Here is a 12,436-nt window from a genome sequence, read left to right on the forward strand (position 1 = left end):
AACACCTGTCCGTGCTTATTTAGATGAGCTGTTCCCGAATCGTTGGATAGGGAGAAGGGGGCCGATTGAGTGGCCAGCCAGATCGCCTGATTTGACACCCCTAGATTATTTCTTGTGGGGATACTTAAAAAGCAAAGTATACGTTACTAGACCGGTTAATTTAGAAGATTTAAAAGCAAGAATTCGTCACGAGATACATCGTATACCTCCTGAAGTTATTGATAATGTCCAAAAAGAATTTATTAATCGTCTTGGCTACTGTCAGGCAGCCAACGGTGCACAATTTGAACATTTAATTTAGTCGATTTTTACATAATCATTATCATTTTCAGTATTGTGAAAATTAAATTTTAAAATCTTCAAACATTATTTTCTTGAAATTTTTGTTATGTAACACCATAATTTTTCATGATCTGTGTATGTAGAATGACACGCTCTTTCAAATGGCATGGTCAAAATTGGGGGTTGCTATTTAAAAAAATTGTCGATGACGTCATATCTCGAACAACGATGACGTCACAAATATGGGTCGTATGTCAAAAAGTGTCTTTTTTAAAAACAAAATCGACGTGCCAGGGGATTTTTTCGAAAAATTCTCAATTTAAAAAATAATGAATTTATTCGTTACTTTTCAAAAGCACTGTATATTGAAGCATTGATGAATACACATTATAGCTATATTTTAGGCACAGATGTATTTACATTTTTGATTATTTATATGTTATTTGCAATAGGAAAAAAAATTTTGTTATAAAAATAAAAAAATTTAAATTCTTATTTTCCCTATTTTTGATTGCAAGTTTTAGGGTTTTCAGTAGGGTTTTTTAAAGGTTTGATAAAATAAATACATTATATGTATTTTGAATAATAAAAAGATTGTATTATATTTTGAACTAAAAAAAAAATAACTATAATTGTTCGATTTTTTACAAGGGGTGGTTTTTATATTAAAACAGTAAAGAAATCTTAATTTAATATCACAAAGTATATGTTTAAATTATTCCAAGTTGCTAAATAATATTTTTCAACATTAAGTTGTAATGATTATCGCCTTAGGGGGTGGTTTTTAGGGATTGGCATTTTTTAATTCATCATAATTACTTATTTAAAGATGATTTCAACCTATTACACGCTCGAATCTACAATTTTATAATTATTTTCGAATAGGGGTAGTTTTCACCCCTAAAAAATAAAAAGCAACCCCCGGCACTGGGTCAATTTTGAAGTAGAGGGTAAGTAGAACCTAAATCCAAATTTTGGTGCAAATCGGTGCTGTTTGGGAATATTATACAGTAACGCCGTATTTTACCTTCAATTACTGGACTATTTGGGGTAAACACAATGTTTCCTATACCACGCACTGTACCGTAAAGTGATTTTGAGGCGATATATTTTTCATATTCAGACGAACCTTAAGACTTTTTGAGTTAAATTAACCATGCATACTCCAAAAGATTACTCCTATTTACAGGTCCGGCTTTAGGGAGGTGAGGGGTACGGGAGCTATAGCCCCGAGGGACCCGGTAAGATCTGGCAAAATGAAACCAAAAAGTGATTAGCTTTTGCTTTTTTAGAATCAAACCAAAAAATATATTTTTTTTAGAAAAAGGGTCTCCGTAGAGCTTGTATTCCCGGGCCTACCCATAGGTTAATCCGGCCCTGCCTATTTATACCTTGAGTAATTTTGATTTAAATACATAAAAAGTTAGGATAATACGAGTAATCGTATTTTTGTTTTTTTAGCGTCTAAATCAAATCACCCCGTTCGTACGTAGGGGCGAATTTTTTTTCCTTAAAGAATATGCATAAACATATATATTATATGCAGGGTGCAAAGATTTAAATCAACTTGATTTAAATCAAGATTTAAATCGTGATTTAAATCAAGATTTAAATCGTGATTTAAATCAGTTGATTTTTTATTTTAATCATGGGAATAAATTTTAAAAAATCAACTTTTTTAAACGCTTTTATTAAATCGAAAAATAACTGTAAAAGTTACAAAACTATAAAATATGATTCATTCAACACATAAACTTAATATCTATTCATCAATAAAATAATATACTTTCTGTTGTAATATTTTAATATTTTTAATAACTCAAAAAATAAATGTAAAACGAATATATCATATAACACAAATATACCTAATAGTTATTCATCAAATAAAATATTACACTTGCTGTTGTAAAGTTTAAACAAAAACACCAATTTGCCTGCCTTCTCTACTCCCAGTCGATTCCTCAATTTAGAATGGACTAATCCAAACGAAGAAAAAATTCTTTCCACCGACGCCGATGATGCCACAGCTCCCAAAAGTTGCCTAGTAATTTTGATAATCGCATCTCCATTGTTTCCAAATACATCCTTGTGAGATATCCACCATTCGATTAGAAATTTTTATTTTTTATTTTTTTTATGCAGCGCTGTGGAAATGTTTGTTATTGTATAGGTGCGGCGAATTAGGCATTATTGACAGGAAATAAGACGTTAATTACTAGAAAATGCGATTTAAACAAAAAATCTGATTTAAGTCATAAAAATCTGATTTAAATCAAAAAAATCTGATTTAAATAAAAAAAATCGGATTTTTTGATTTAAAAAAAAAATCATGATTTTTTTCCACCCTGATTATATGTTTGTACAGAATTGCCTCACAAACAAGGGATTTGAGACAATTTCTTGATTATTTGATTGTGCCATAAATTGTTAAATATAAAACGCGATTAAAATAAAAACTACTCTGAATAAAAGAAACTACGATAAATTGTTTTATAATCATAGTAATATATTGTAATATGTAAGGAAATAAGATATACCACTGACTAATAATTTAACCGTTAAACACTTAGGTATCTTTAGGATTCTGTATCACACACTCATATTTATAAATATTTGTCATCACTGTTATTACTTTTATTGTTTGGATGGATCAAACTATTATTTAAGTTATTTTTAATGTAAATATAATCGTCGTTGTACATCTGTCATCAATATTGGATTAAGATACTGCGTAATGAAATTAAGTGAAAAGTTTAGATAATTTGTTTGTTGGGTATACGTTTTCTTCTTAGTTAAATTAATTGTTTTTGTATGAATTTCAAGTTACATTAGATTGTGAAATTGTTTGCGGCTTATGAATTGTAAAAAGTTAAAAATAATTGTAATTGACGTCTTCTCTGAGAGTAATCAGAATCATGTATTTTTTTAATGCCAAAATGTCATTTTTAGTAATACACTTTCCTGACCAAGTAAAAAATTCTTATTACGGCCCTGATCAGAGCTTCTCCATCCAAGGACACCAAAAACGGCTGTTCGTTCTATCGTCTTAGTCAATTGATTGAAGACGAGAAATTTACCACAATATTTGTATATGTTTGTAGAAGGTAGTTTATGTATTGCATTTATTGCATTTTTGAAATACAAATATTTAGAAAACTGCTGGATTTTTCAGTAAAGAAATTTACATTATCAATCTACATAATGTTTGCCCTAGTTAGGTAACAATTATAGCAATTTTTTACATCAAAAATAATGTATAGGTACCTATTAGAAATTTTCCTAAAAAAATTTTCATTTTAACATCCCATATCCCATATCTTTTTTAATATCCACTTGTAACCTAAAGTAAGTTTGGCTAAATAATATTTTAATGTTTATAATTTATTTATATTGTGATCCTTTACTTATCAAATGCCCTGGATATAAGACCCTCGCAAATGGAGTAATGGTAATGGTGTGGTAATGTCTCAAATACTGAGTGAATTACGTCCGTAATTTCCGTAAACAAAAACTGGAGAATAATAGTTAATGATGTTTCATCTAATAGAGAGTTGTTGCTTCAACAACACCTCATATACTTTATTAGATGAAGTAAAAGTATTAATTTTTTTCTTCTCTAATTGCAGCACCAGTTTGATTTGCATTCATTTATATATACAGGGTGTCCCGTAATTCCACGTAAATATTGAAAGGGGGTATTCTATTCAGTTTGAAAGGGTGGTAATTGATAAAACATATTTTTTTTACTCGGAAAGTATTAATTTTTTGGAAAAATTGAAAGAGCAAGAAAAGTTTCTAAATTCATAGGGCCACAAAACCGTAACTTAAATTTTGATCCATAGCCATCTATAAAAAGTTCTGACCAAATCAGGAAGGGTTGTTTGTTTCAACCACTTCGAAGTGAAGGGTGCAAATAAAAATTTATTGCTAAAACGTAGTTCTACATTAGTGTCTTTTATCAGTGTCTGAGTGCTGGGCTAGGGCACTAAATTTTATAAATAGATGGCCTTGAATGTATGAGGGCTTGTGTATAGTAACTTTAGGAGCTGTGTATGGCAGCTTTAGATGTCAAGATTTACATCGCAGGATTGACAACGCCTGGGTGTTTGCTATAAAGTTATGGGTGCTTTGAGCTCGTGTTAATTTTTTAAGAGAAATTTTGACTCAAATTTTTCTTTTTTATAAAATTGTTATTTATTGAAATTTTTATATTTAATTAACAATAAGAATGAGCATATTATACCTGCAACAAAACAAAGTAAAAAATTTCGATCGTACAACTGGCCAAGATCCGTATCTGGTTATTGAAATGGAAAACATCAGAGTTGACGTTCAATCACGGCGCTTGATGGATCCGCAGATGTTCCGGTAGCGAAGTCCGCCAGTTACCCACCTTTGGATTATCGCCAAATAAAAGTGATGATACATTTTTATAATTCCCAGTTCAAATTCCGTAATATTCGGAAAACTTTTCAGTTTCCACGATTAGAAACTGGGAAGAATTTATTCAGCGAAAATTTTGGAAAGTTTAGTGAAAGCTTTAATTTCCGTGCCGCGCTTATTGCTTCTCGTGGAAGGCAGTTTGGACAAACAATAAATTATTAAAAAAAAATGGTCAACTACAGAAAAAAATGTACAATAGTAAGTCTTATAACTAGTATTATAGTAAGATGATAAAATAGTAATTATAGGAAAACTAATATCTGTCATCTGTCATATATGTTTTATTTTAAACAAATGACATGAGCCACCTTTGACTGAATTTTTTATAATATTGGATAAAATATGGTTCGTCTCTGCCCCTTATAAGATTTACCATTGTACAATTTTTTTTCTGTAGTTGATCATTGTTTTTTTATAATTTATTGTTTGTTAGTTAGTATGTGGTGCGAATAAAGCCATTATAACCATATTTTAAAAGAATATTTTGTCTCAGTGTGATTTAAATAAAACAATAGATTTTCCTGTTACATCATACATTACATATAGAAGTCGACATGCCTCGAAAACAAGTAAATATTGGGAAAAACTTTATATTACAAAAATTATTCAAAATTTAACGATCTTTCAGATGGATCACATTTCCACATTCCAGGAATCAAAAAATCTTTGGTATCGCCACGCCATCTATACAGAAAGATTTGAATTAACAATTCTAACTGCAATTTGAAGTTATTCGAGGGACCTAACAACCCCAGTTTCCGGAACTAAAATAAATTTCTTCATTTCGCAGATATTGGCACACCCTATATAGTAGAGTTTGGTTATTACGACTCCACTTGTAATGACCGATCACACAATGCGACGTACTTCAAGTTTAGTACTACATAGATTATTTTTCAGTTTGCTTATTACGTTGTCTATTTAGTATGATGAGATTCCACGATCCCTTGAGATATTGTTGCAATCGAACACCACAGTGTTGAACAATATTTTCAAATTGGTGTTAGATTCTATTTTTGAATATGCGTAACTTTATGAATTTAACTTTGGAATTCTTATAGTACCTACTAGAATAATATAAGACTATATCAGAAAGAAAAAATTATATGAAAAGTTCGTTATGATTTCAAGGTACTAGCCTCGGTACTAACTGATGATCCATTAATTATAAAATACAATTTTGAAATGTAAACTACGTATCGATAAGACCCAGACTATCATTTAAAACCTTGTAATCTATGTGCCTGCTACAAAAGTCTGCAATTAGTTTATAATCAATAAATCAATACGAAAATTTGTAACTAGTTTTATCAAGCTTTATAACTTTCATACAAATATGTATAATGTACTATATTAAAATTTTACTTAGCACAAAAAAATATTACATTTGTCTCGGTCTTACTCGTATCAGATATTTTCTAATACTGAAATGTTCATGAATTAATTATAACAATAGCAATAGATTTTTTACCTAACATAATTAATTTATATTTTCCTTAAATACGTGAAATGCAACTTAGGGAAAAAGAATTCTTCAATATTATTTTATAATGGTAGAATAGAATATATCGGCATCTCTTAACGAGTCTCTTAATTTAATTCAAAGGCTTCATGTTTGCAATTGTATTACACTTGTACAAGCAATTAGGCGAGCAGCAAATTGTGTTAATATTTTTTAATTGTTTAATGTGAGATGCCGGAAGCAGGCAATTTAGGATGCAAGTAGGTAGTTGACACGAAAAAATATTTTAATATTTGAAAATTAAAATTATTGAAAGTAAAAAAATTTGTTTTAGTAGTTGATGTCACAATTTTTAGTCATAAACTGTTTATATACTCTGTTTTTCACAAAATTAAAGGCAACATTTAAAAATGTCATTACATACAAGTAAAAGTAGAGTAAAATTTTAGTGTCACTGAATCTGAACTTCTTACTGTCGCCGAAGGATAAGTAAGTTAAACTAAAGTTTAGGAATCATTATCATGTGATGAGATGACGTGTTAATACATGTTGCAGAAATTTCTATTAAGTACATTATTTTAAACAGTGGATTTCCCAAATATTAACTTTTAGTGATTTAAATGTATCATTCTCTTCGTCTGAAACCATAAAAATAATGTCAGACTTAGTAACCTGAACACCCGGACTAAATTTCATAAACCTATTATTCTGATGTGCCACCGAAAACCGAAACATGATTAAATAATAACGACAAAACACATGTTTGTAATATCGGGCAGATTCAGATAACTGTCAAATATTCTAAAGCATCAATTAGTGATTTTATTTATTATTTATAATATCTACTCAAAGAACGAAAACTCCGGTAACAGCAAGTTTCTATAATATATATTATAAATGCCACACAATGTATATATGTCGTGCTATGGCAAAATGGCTAAAAATGTCACAAAATCAGTAACGAATTATAAATGAAATGGTTAGAATTATTGAAATACATTTCAGACATTATAACTTTTAATAAAGTTATTCATCATTAGGTTATTAATTAACAATATTTTGAACAATACGATTTAATAATAAAAAACCCTCTGTCTCAATTATAACCGTTTTTTAAAAATATATATAAGTAGTCTCTTAAAATTTTCACATGTACTATTAAAATTTCTCGCTTCATTTTGTTGATGTCTAAATAAATGTTAATTGAAAGAAATTGCCACTATAATTTCAGAGACAATTCCCCACAGATGAAATCATCACCACTATAGTCCTCAAAATAATTCTTCGCTACGTCTAAGCTCTAATTTGTTTTTTAAGAAAAACATAAACAATTGCAGTTAAATTTTGGTACTTTCTGTAGAAAGCAACGCTGGTAGAAAATAAATCATATAAAATAATATACGTATATTACATTCAAATATACTCATTCTGTTCTTCGCTACGAAGACAACGTTAAGAAGAAATAGTTAAGTCTAGATGAGTAGCAACTTACCATTCAGAGACCATATATGAGAAGGTAACGAATGAGCAGCATAGACTCGCCCAAGGGCGATATTTGCTGCTGCAGAACCCAAAATACTGCCAGCTTCTTCTGCAGAACTGCTGTCAGTCTCCGGACTGGCGCCCGTTGAGACGTCAAAACTGGCACCAGTCGCCGGTATGGATATAGCCTCGTGGCTAGCATGTAGGTCTGGAACACTTGAAAGAGAACGAGCTCTTTGACGATCGTTGGACATATCCATTCCCAAGGACCGCATAAATCGAAATCCGGGAGCTGTGACCACCTCGGAGCTGCTGCTCGTCGAAAAAGCTCTTGTACGAGGACTTTGAGCCCCGTTTGCTGTACTCGGTTTAGCGCCCATAACTTAATATTAAATATCACACAATTGTTCTTTACACTTTGATGATTTATTAAATTACATATTAATGTTTTGATAAGTCACACACTTGTCATAAATTACATGCGAAAAATTCACCTGATTTGACAGGCAACATATCGTTTGTTTTTGTTCGAAAAAAACAGGACACTGTAATTATTTAAAACTAATTTTACAATATTACACCTTTACGCGCTTCCTTTCAATACGCAACAATTTAATTTTTACACAATTATTAATACACACATAATGGCAAATGACGATATAAAATATATTTTCTGAAAGCCATATTATTCGATTAATTTAGTATATGAAAGGGAGATGGCGCTGCAGCAGAGGAAAATTTAACATTATTAACTTGGAACTACAAGTCAAAATGCCTACTTCATTCCTAAATTTCGATGACTACCCAAACATTAAACACGATTAAACATTAAGATTTCATCTGTTTTACTATTTATATGTAGTGGTTGTCGAACAAATTGTCATTTATTATTTAGACAAACATGAACATCACACTAGCTAATTGTGGGTTGCATAACATCACTGTTACATTAAATTCAAATTTTTACATTACATAATGATAATCGAATTTAACAATATTGATTTTAAAATTCGAAAACCAGCAACATTTTAATAAGGACTACCCTGCATATCTCAAATCGTAATTTAAATATATTGTCGTGGCACGAATCCCCAAACCCGTGAATTTCGAAAATTTATACCAGTTTCCAACGCATTTCAAGAAACATTCCAAAAACCGTTCATGAAGCATATATCCCGCCAAAACTACAAAACCATAGACAAGAGATTGCAGACAGCCTACAACGTTCATCGGAAGACGTACAAAATTTCACCGATGTTTTGAAACTTTTCCAAAGCTCCTCTACGCCGCTAAGCAACATCAGTCGTAGTAAACGATGCTAACAAAGCACGCAACCGATCGCTGAACCACTGCTGACAGCGCATAAAGGCGCGAAAATTTTTTAACTGAGTTCCGAACTTTTGGAAATTAAAATATTTCCAAATGTTACGAAATTCGGACTGAAGCAAGGCCTCATAGTTAGTTACAGGTTGATAAACCCTACGGAGACGACCATCATTCCAAGAAGGAGGCATAATCTTAGAATCAACGCGAAGACCACTGCAAGATTTTGCAGATCCAGCCGGAAGTGCGTTCGAATATCAACCTGAAAAGCCTTAAAATGGTAGCATCCCGAGGATGTAGGAGTGTTTCCTAGGCCATAACAATAAAGCATGGAGCATTATCCCAAGGTCAAGCGTCTCGTCACCAATGTGGGAAGAGCAACAAATATCAAAAATATTATTACTGTTTCCTTTCAAATTTATGTTAGGTATTTACTAATTTTCTTAAATTTTTGATTCTGCAAAATACGAAAGAAAGGCGCAAAACCTGAAATACAATTTAAGAAATTATAACTACCTTTATCATCTTATAAAAACTTCTAATAGTGCAAATAGTACCTATGTGCCAACATTTCAAAGGGCTCGAAGACAAATTTAAAGGTGACAAATTATTTAAGCCGCAGGCGTAAAATTTTAATCAATAGTCGTGCGTCATCATGCGCAAACAAAAGTGATTCCTATGATGTAAGAGTCCCTCTTTCAAATTTAATAACATGTTTTTTGACCCCTAGAAAACGAATACGCCGAAACATAATCAAAGTGCATGTGATAATAGTAGTAATGAAAAGTATTAGAAGAAAATCCGAATAAAACAAAGATAATGAGTGAAGAAGGAAACGACGCGCACGGTTATGCCAAATTAGGAAGATCACGTCGTGATACCAATGATTATCACACCAGGGGCGCTTTCATTAATTTTTCACCCCCCATAGACGCATACAACGCAGTATATCTAGCGTTTGTGCTGGGGGGCGCGGGATTCCTGCTACCCTACAACAGGTACGAGATTTGACATTTTCATAAACATCGCGCCTCCCCGAAATCGTAGTAATTTTATTCACCAACTGATTTTCAGGTAGTGGTTATTTTGTTCACTTTAATGATTTTTATCGAAATAAACAATAGTTGGGAAAATTTAGTATTTTGGAAATAAAATTTTATGGACCACTTGTTAGAAATTTTATACAAGTAAAACTTTAATGGCGGATTCTACGTCACAGATTAAGAAAAAAGTTCATGTACACATGTGACGCAAATGATTAGTTCGCGAGATACAGGGTTTCAAAAATTAATGAAAAATTTACTTCATTTCGTCGCTTAAACCGTTTAGTACAGGCAAACACTATTTTATTTGATTCAGAGATACAATATTTTTATGAATAACGTATTATTGCATTTTTAGTGATAGATATATGTATACACGAATGTATTAGGCGAGCGGTTCACCCCTAAAAAGATGCTTCTAAATGAAGGTAACCGACTAAATTTTTAAAACAAAAACCTGCAGCATGAAACTTTTTTCTGATAATTTACATATTTTTCGGCGTGGTCAGTCAATTGTTGTAAACAAAAAAGTTGTAAAAAAAAATTACTCGCCGAATGGCTTTGAAAATAGTTTTTTTATTGTAAAGTGGACCAAAATAAACACTGTTTGTTCTTTGACAAAAATTCGAAAAATGCTTCTTTTCCGAGATATTTACAATTTAATGTGAATTTAAAGTGAAATCGACAAATTTTCGAAATTTTTTTCTCAAAAACTACTGAACGGAGTTTAATTCTAAAAAAAGCATAATAATCGGCAGATCTTCTACTTTAAGATATATTTTTTTGGTACAGGTCAATTATTTTATTGAAGGTCTAAAGCGAGTAAAAAAAGTATTTTAAATAAAATTATGATAACATTTCAAATTTAAATTTCCTTTTTACAATATCTTGGATTAGATTATATTTACAATAAATATTATAATGATTTTTTTTATCGATATATGTTAACAGTACCTAATGTTCAAAAGATTATTTTGTTTGGTTTTGTAGCCGGAGTAAGGTTTTTGCAAGTAATTAGGAAAATTTAAATATTCGATTTTTGATTGATGGTGAAACGCTTATTTCAACTCAGGAACTTGTCGAAAGTAACGAAAAACTTATTATTTCAAAATTAAATAAAAAAGAAATTAATATACTTTTATTGCTTTTAATATTTTTGTAAAATAAAAATAAAGTAATTATCCTATACAATTTATTTTTCGAGACCGCTAGGTCAATTATTATTATTAGGTTAATTTTATAATTTAAAAACCTTATTTAGTTTNAGACTTCCAGGACTCGCCTACGGCTCGTCCTAGAATTTTGTCAACTCGTCCAAAAAAACAGTATTTTCCGGACTTGTTACGTAAATAACTATTATTTATGTACTTGTAATATGCTCTAGAAGTTTAACCGGTTTAAAGTGCTTAGTTTTGAAAAAAGTTGAGTTTGAAGTGAAAAGAAAATTTTTATATTTTTAGAAAAAATTGTGTTTTCTTCAAAATAACTCAAACTCAAAAACTATTAATGATACGCAAAATTTTGTAGAGTACAAAATTGTAGGTTTTGCTTGCTTGAAAATTTTATTTATTTTTTTCTGTAGGATAAAAATTAAGTAAGATATGGCCGTTTATACTTTGCATATGTTCGTAAATATCAACTTGTTCAAGCCCTGTCAGCTCAAACCCTTGCAAAACTTAGGGCTGAAAGAAATTTTAACTTATTTGATCTTATAGCCCTTGAAAAAAACTACAAAATAGTCTTTTGAAATGCTTGATAGCATAAAAACTACGCGAGTTATGGGTAAAAAACCAATCACATATTTTTGCAGATATCACATGTACGTGCTTTCGAAAAGTAACGAATAAATTCATTATTTTTTAAATTGAGAAGTTTTCTAAAAAATCCCCTAGCACGTCGATTTTGTTTTTAAAAAAGACACTTTTTGACATACGACCCATATTTGTGACGTCATCGTTGTTCGAGATATGACGTCATCGACAATTTTTTTAAATAGCAACCCCCAATTTTGACCATGCCATTTGAAAGAGCGTGTCATTCTACATACACAGATCATGAAAAATTATGGTGTTACATAACAAAAATTTCAAGAAAATAATGTTTGAAGATTTTAAAATTTAATTTTCACAATACTGAAAATGATAATGATTATGTAAAAATCGACTAAATTAAATGTTCAAATTGTGCACCGTTGGCTGCCTGACAGTAGCCAAGACGATTAATAAATTCTTTTTGGACATTATCAATAACTTCAGGAGGTATACGATGTATCTCGTGACGAATTCTTGCTTTTAAATCTTCTAAATTAACCGGTCTAGTAACGTATACTTTGCTTTTTAAGTATCCCCACAAGAAATAATCTAGGGGTGTCAAATCAGGCGATCTGGCTGGCCACTCAATC

General features: G+C 30.7%; 2 protein-coding genes across 3 annotated transcripts in view; one reads left to right on the top strand and one right to left on the bottom strand.

Moving 5' to 3' along the window:
* The window catches only part of LOC108916102 (E3 ubiquitin-protein ligase ZNRF1-like), a 47,968-nt gene extending 39,613 nt beyond the window's left edge, over positions 1–8,355 (bottom strand). For both annotated transcript variants that reach the window (XM_018722302.1, XM_018722303.1), the window contains exon 1: positions 7,680–8,355. In XM_018722302.1, the coding sequence (XP_018577818.1) occupies positions 7,680–8,049 (370 nt within the window). In that variant the 5' untranslated portion in view covers positions 8,050–8,355. The remainder of the gene's footprint in view (positions 1–7,679) is intronic.
* A 1,328-nt stretch (positions 8,356–9,683) lies between these two features.
* Positions 9,684–12,436, top strand: part of LOC108916101 (equilibrative nucleoside transporter 4) — a 17,206-nt gene continuing 14,453 nt past the window's right edge. Inside the window, exon 1 of the mRNA XM_018722301.1 lies at positions 9,684–9,990. Within this exon, the coding sequence (XP_018577817.1) occupies positions 9,812–9,990 (179 nt within the window). The 5' untranslated portion in view covers positions 9,684–9,811. The remainder of the gene's footprint in view (positions 9,991–12,436) is intronic.

This window comes from Anoplophora glabripennis, unplaced genomic scaffold (genome assembly GCF_000390285.2).
Source record: "Anoplophora glabripennis isolate ALB-LARVAE unplaced genomic scaffold, Agla_2.0 scaffold1205, whole genome shotgun sequence".
Taxonomy (NCBI): domain Eukaryota; kingdom Metazoa; phylum Arthropoda; class Insecta; order Coleoptera; family Cerambycidae; genus Anoplophora; species Anoplophora glabripennis.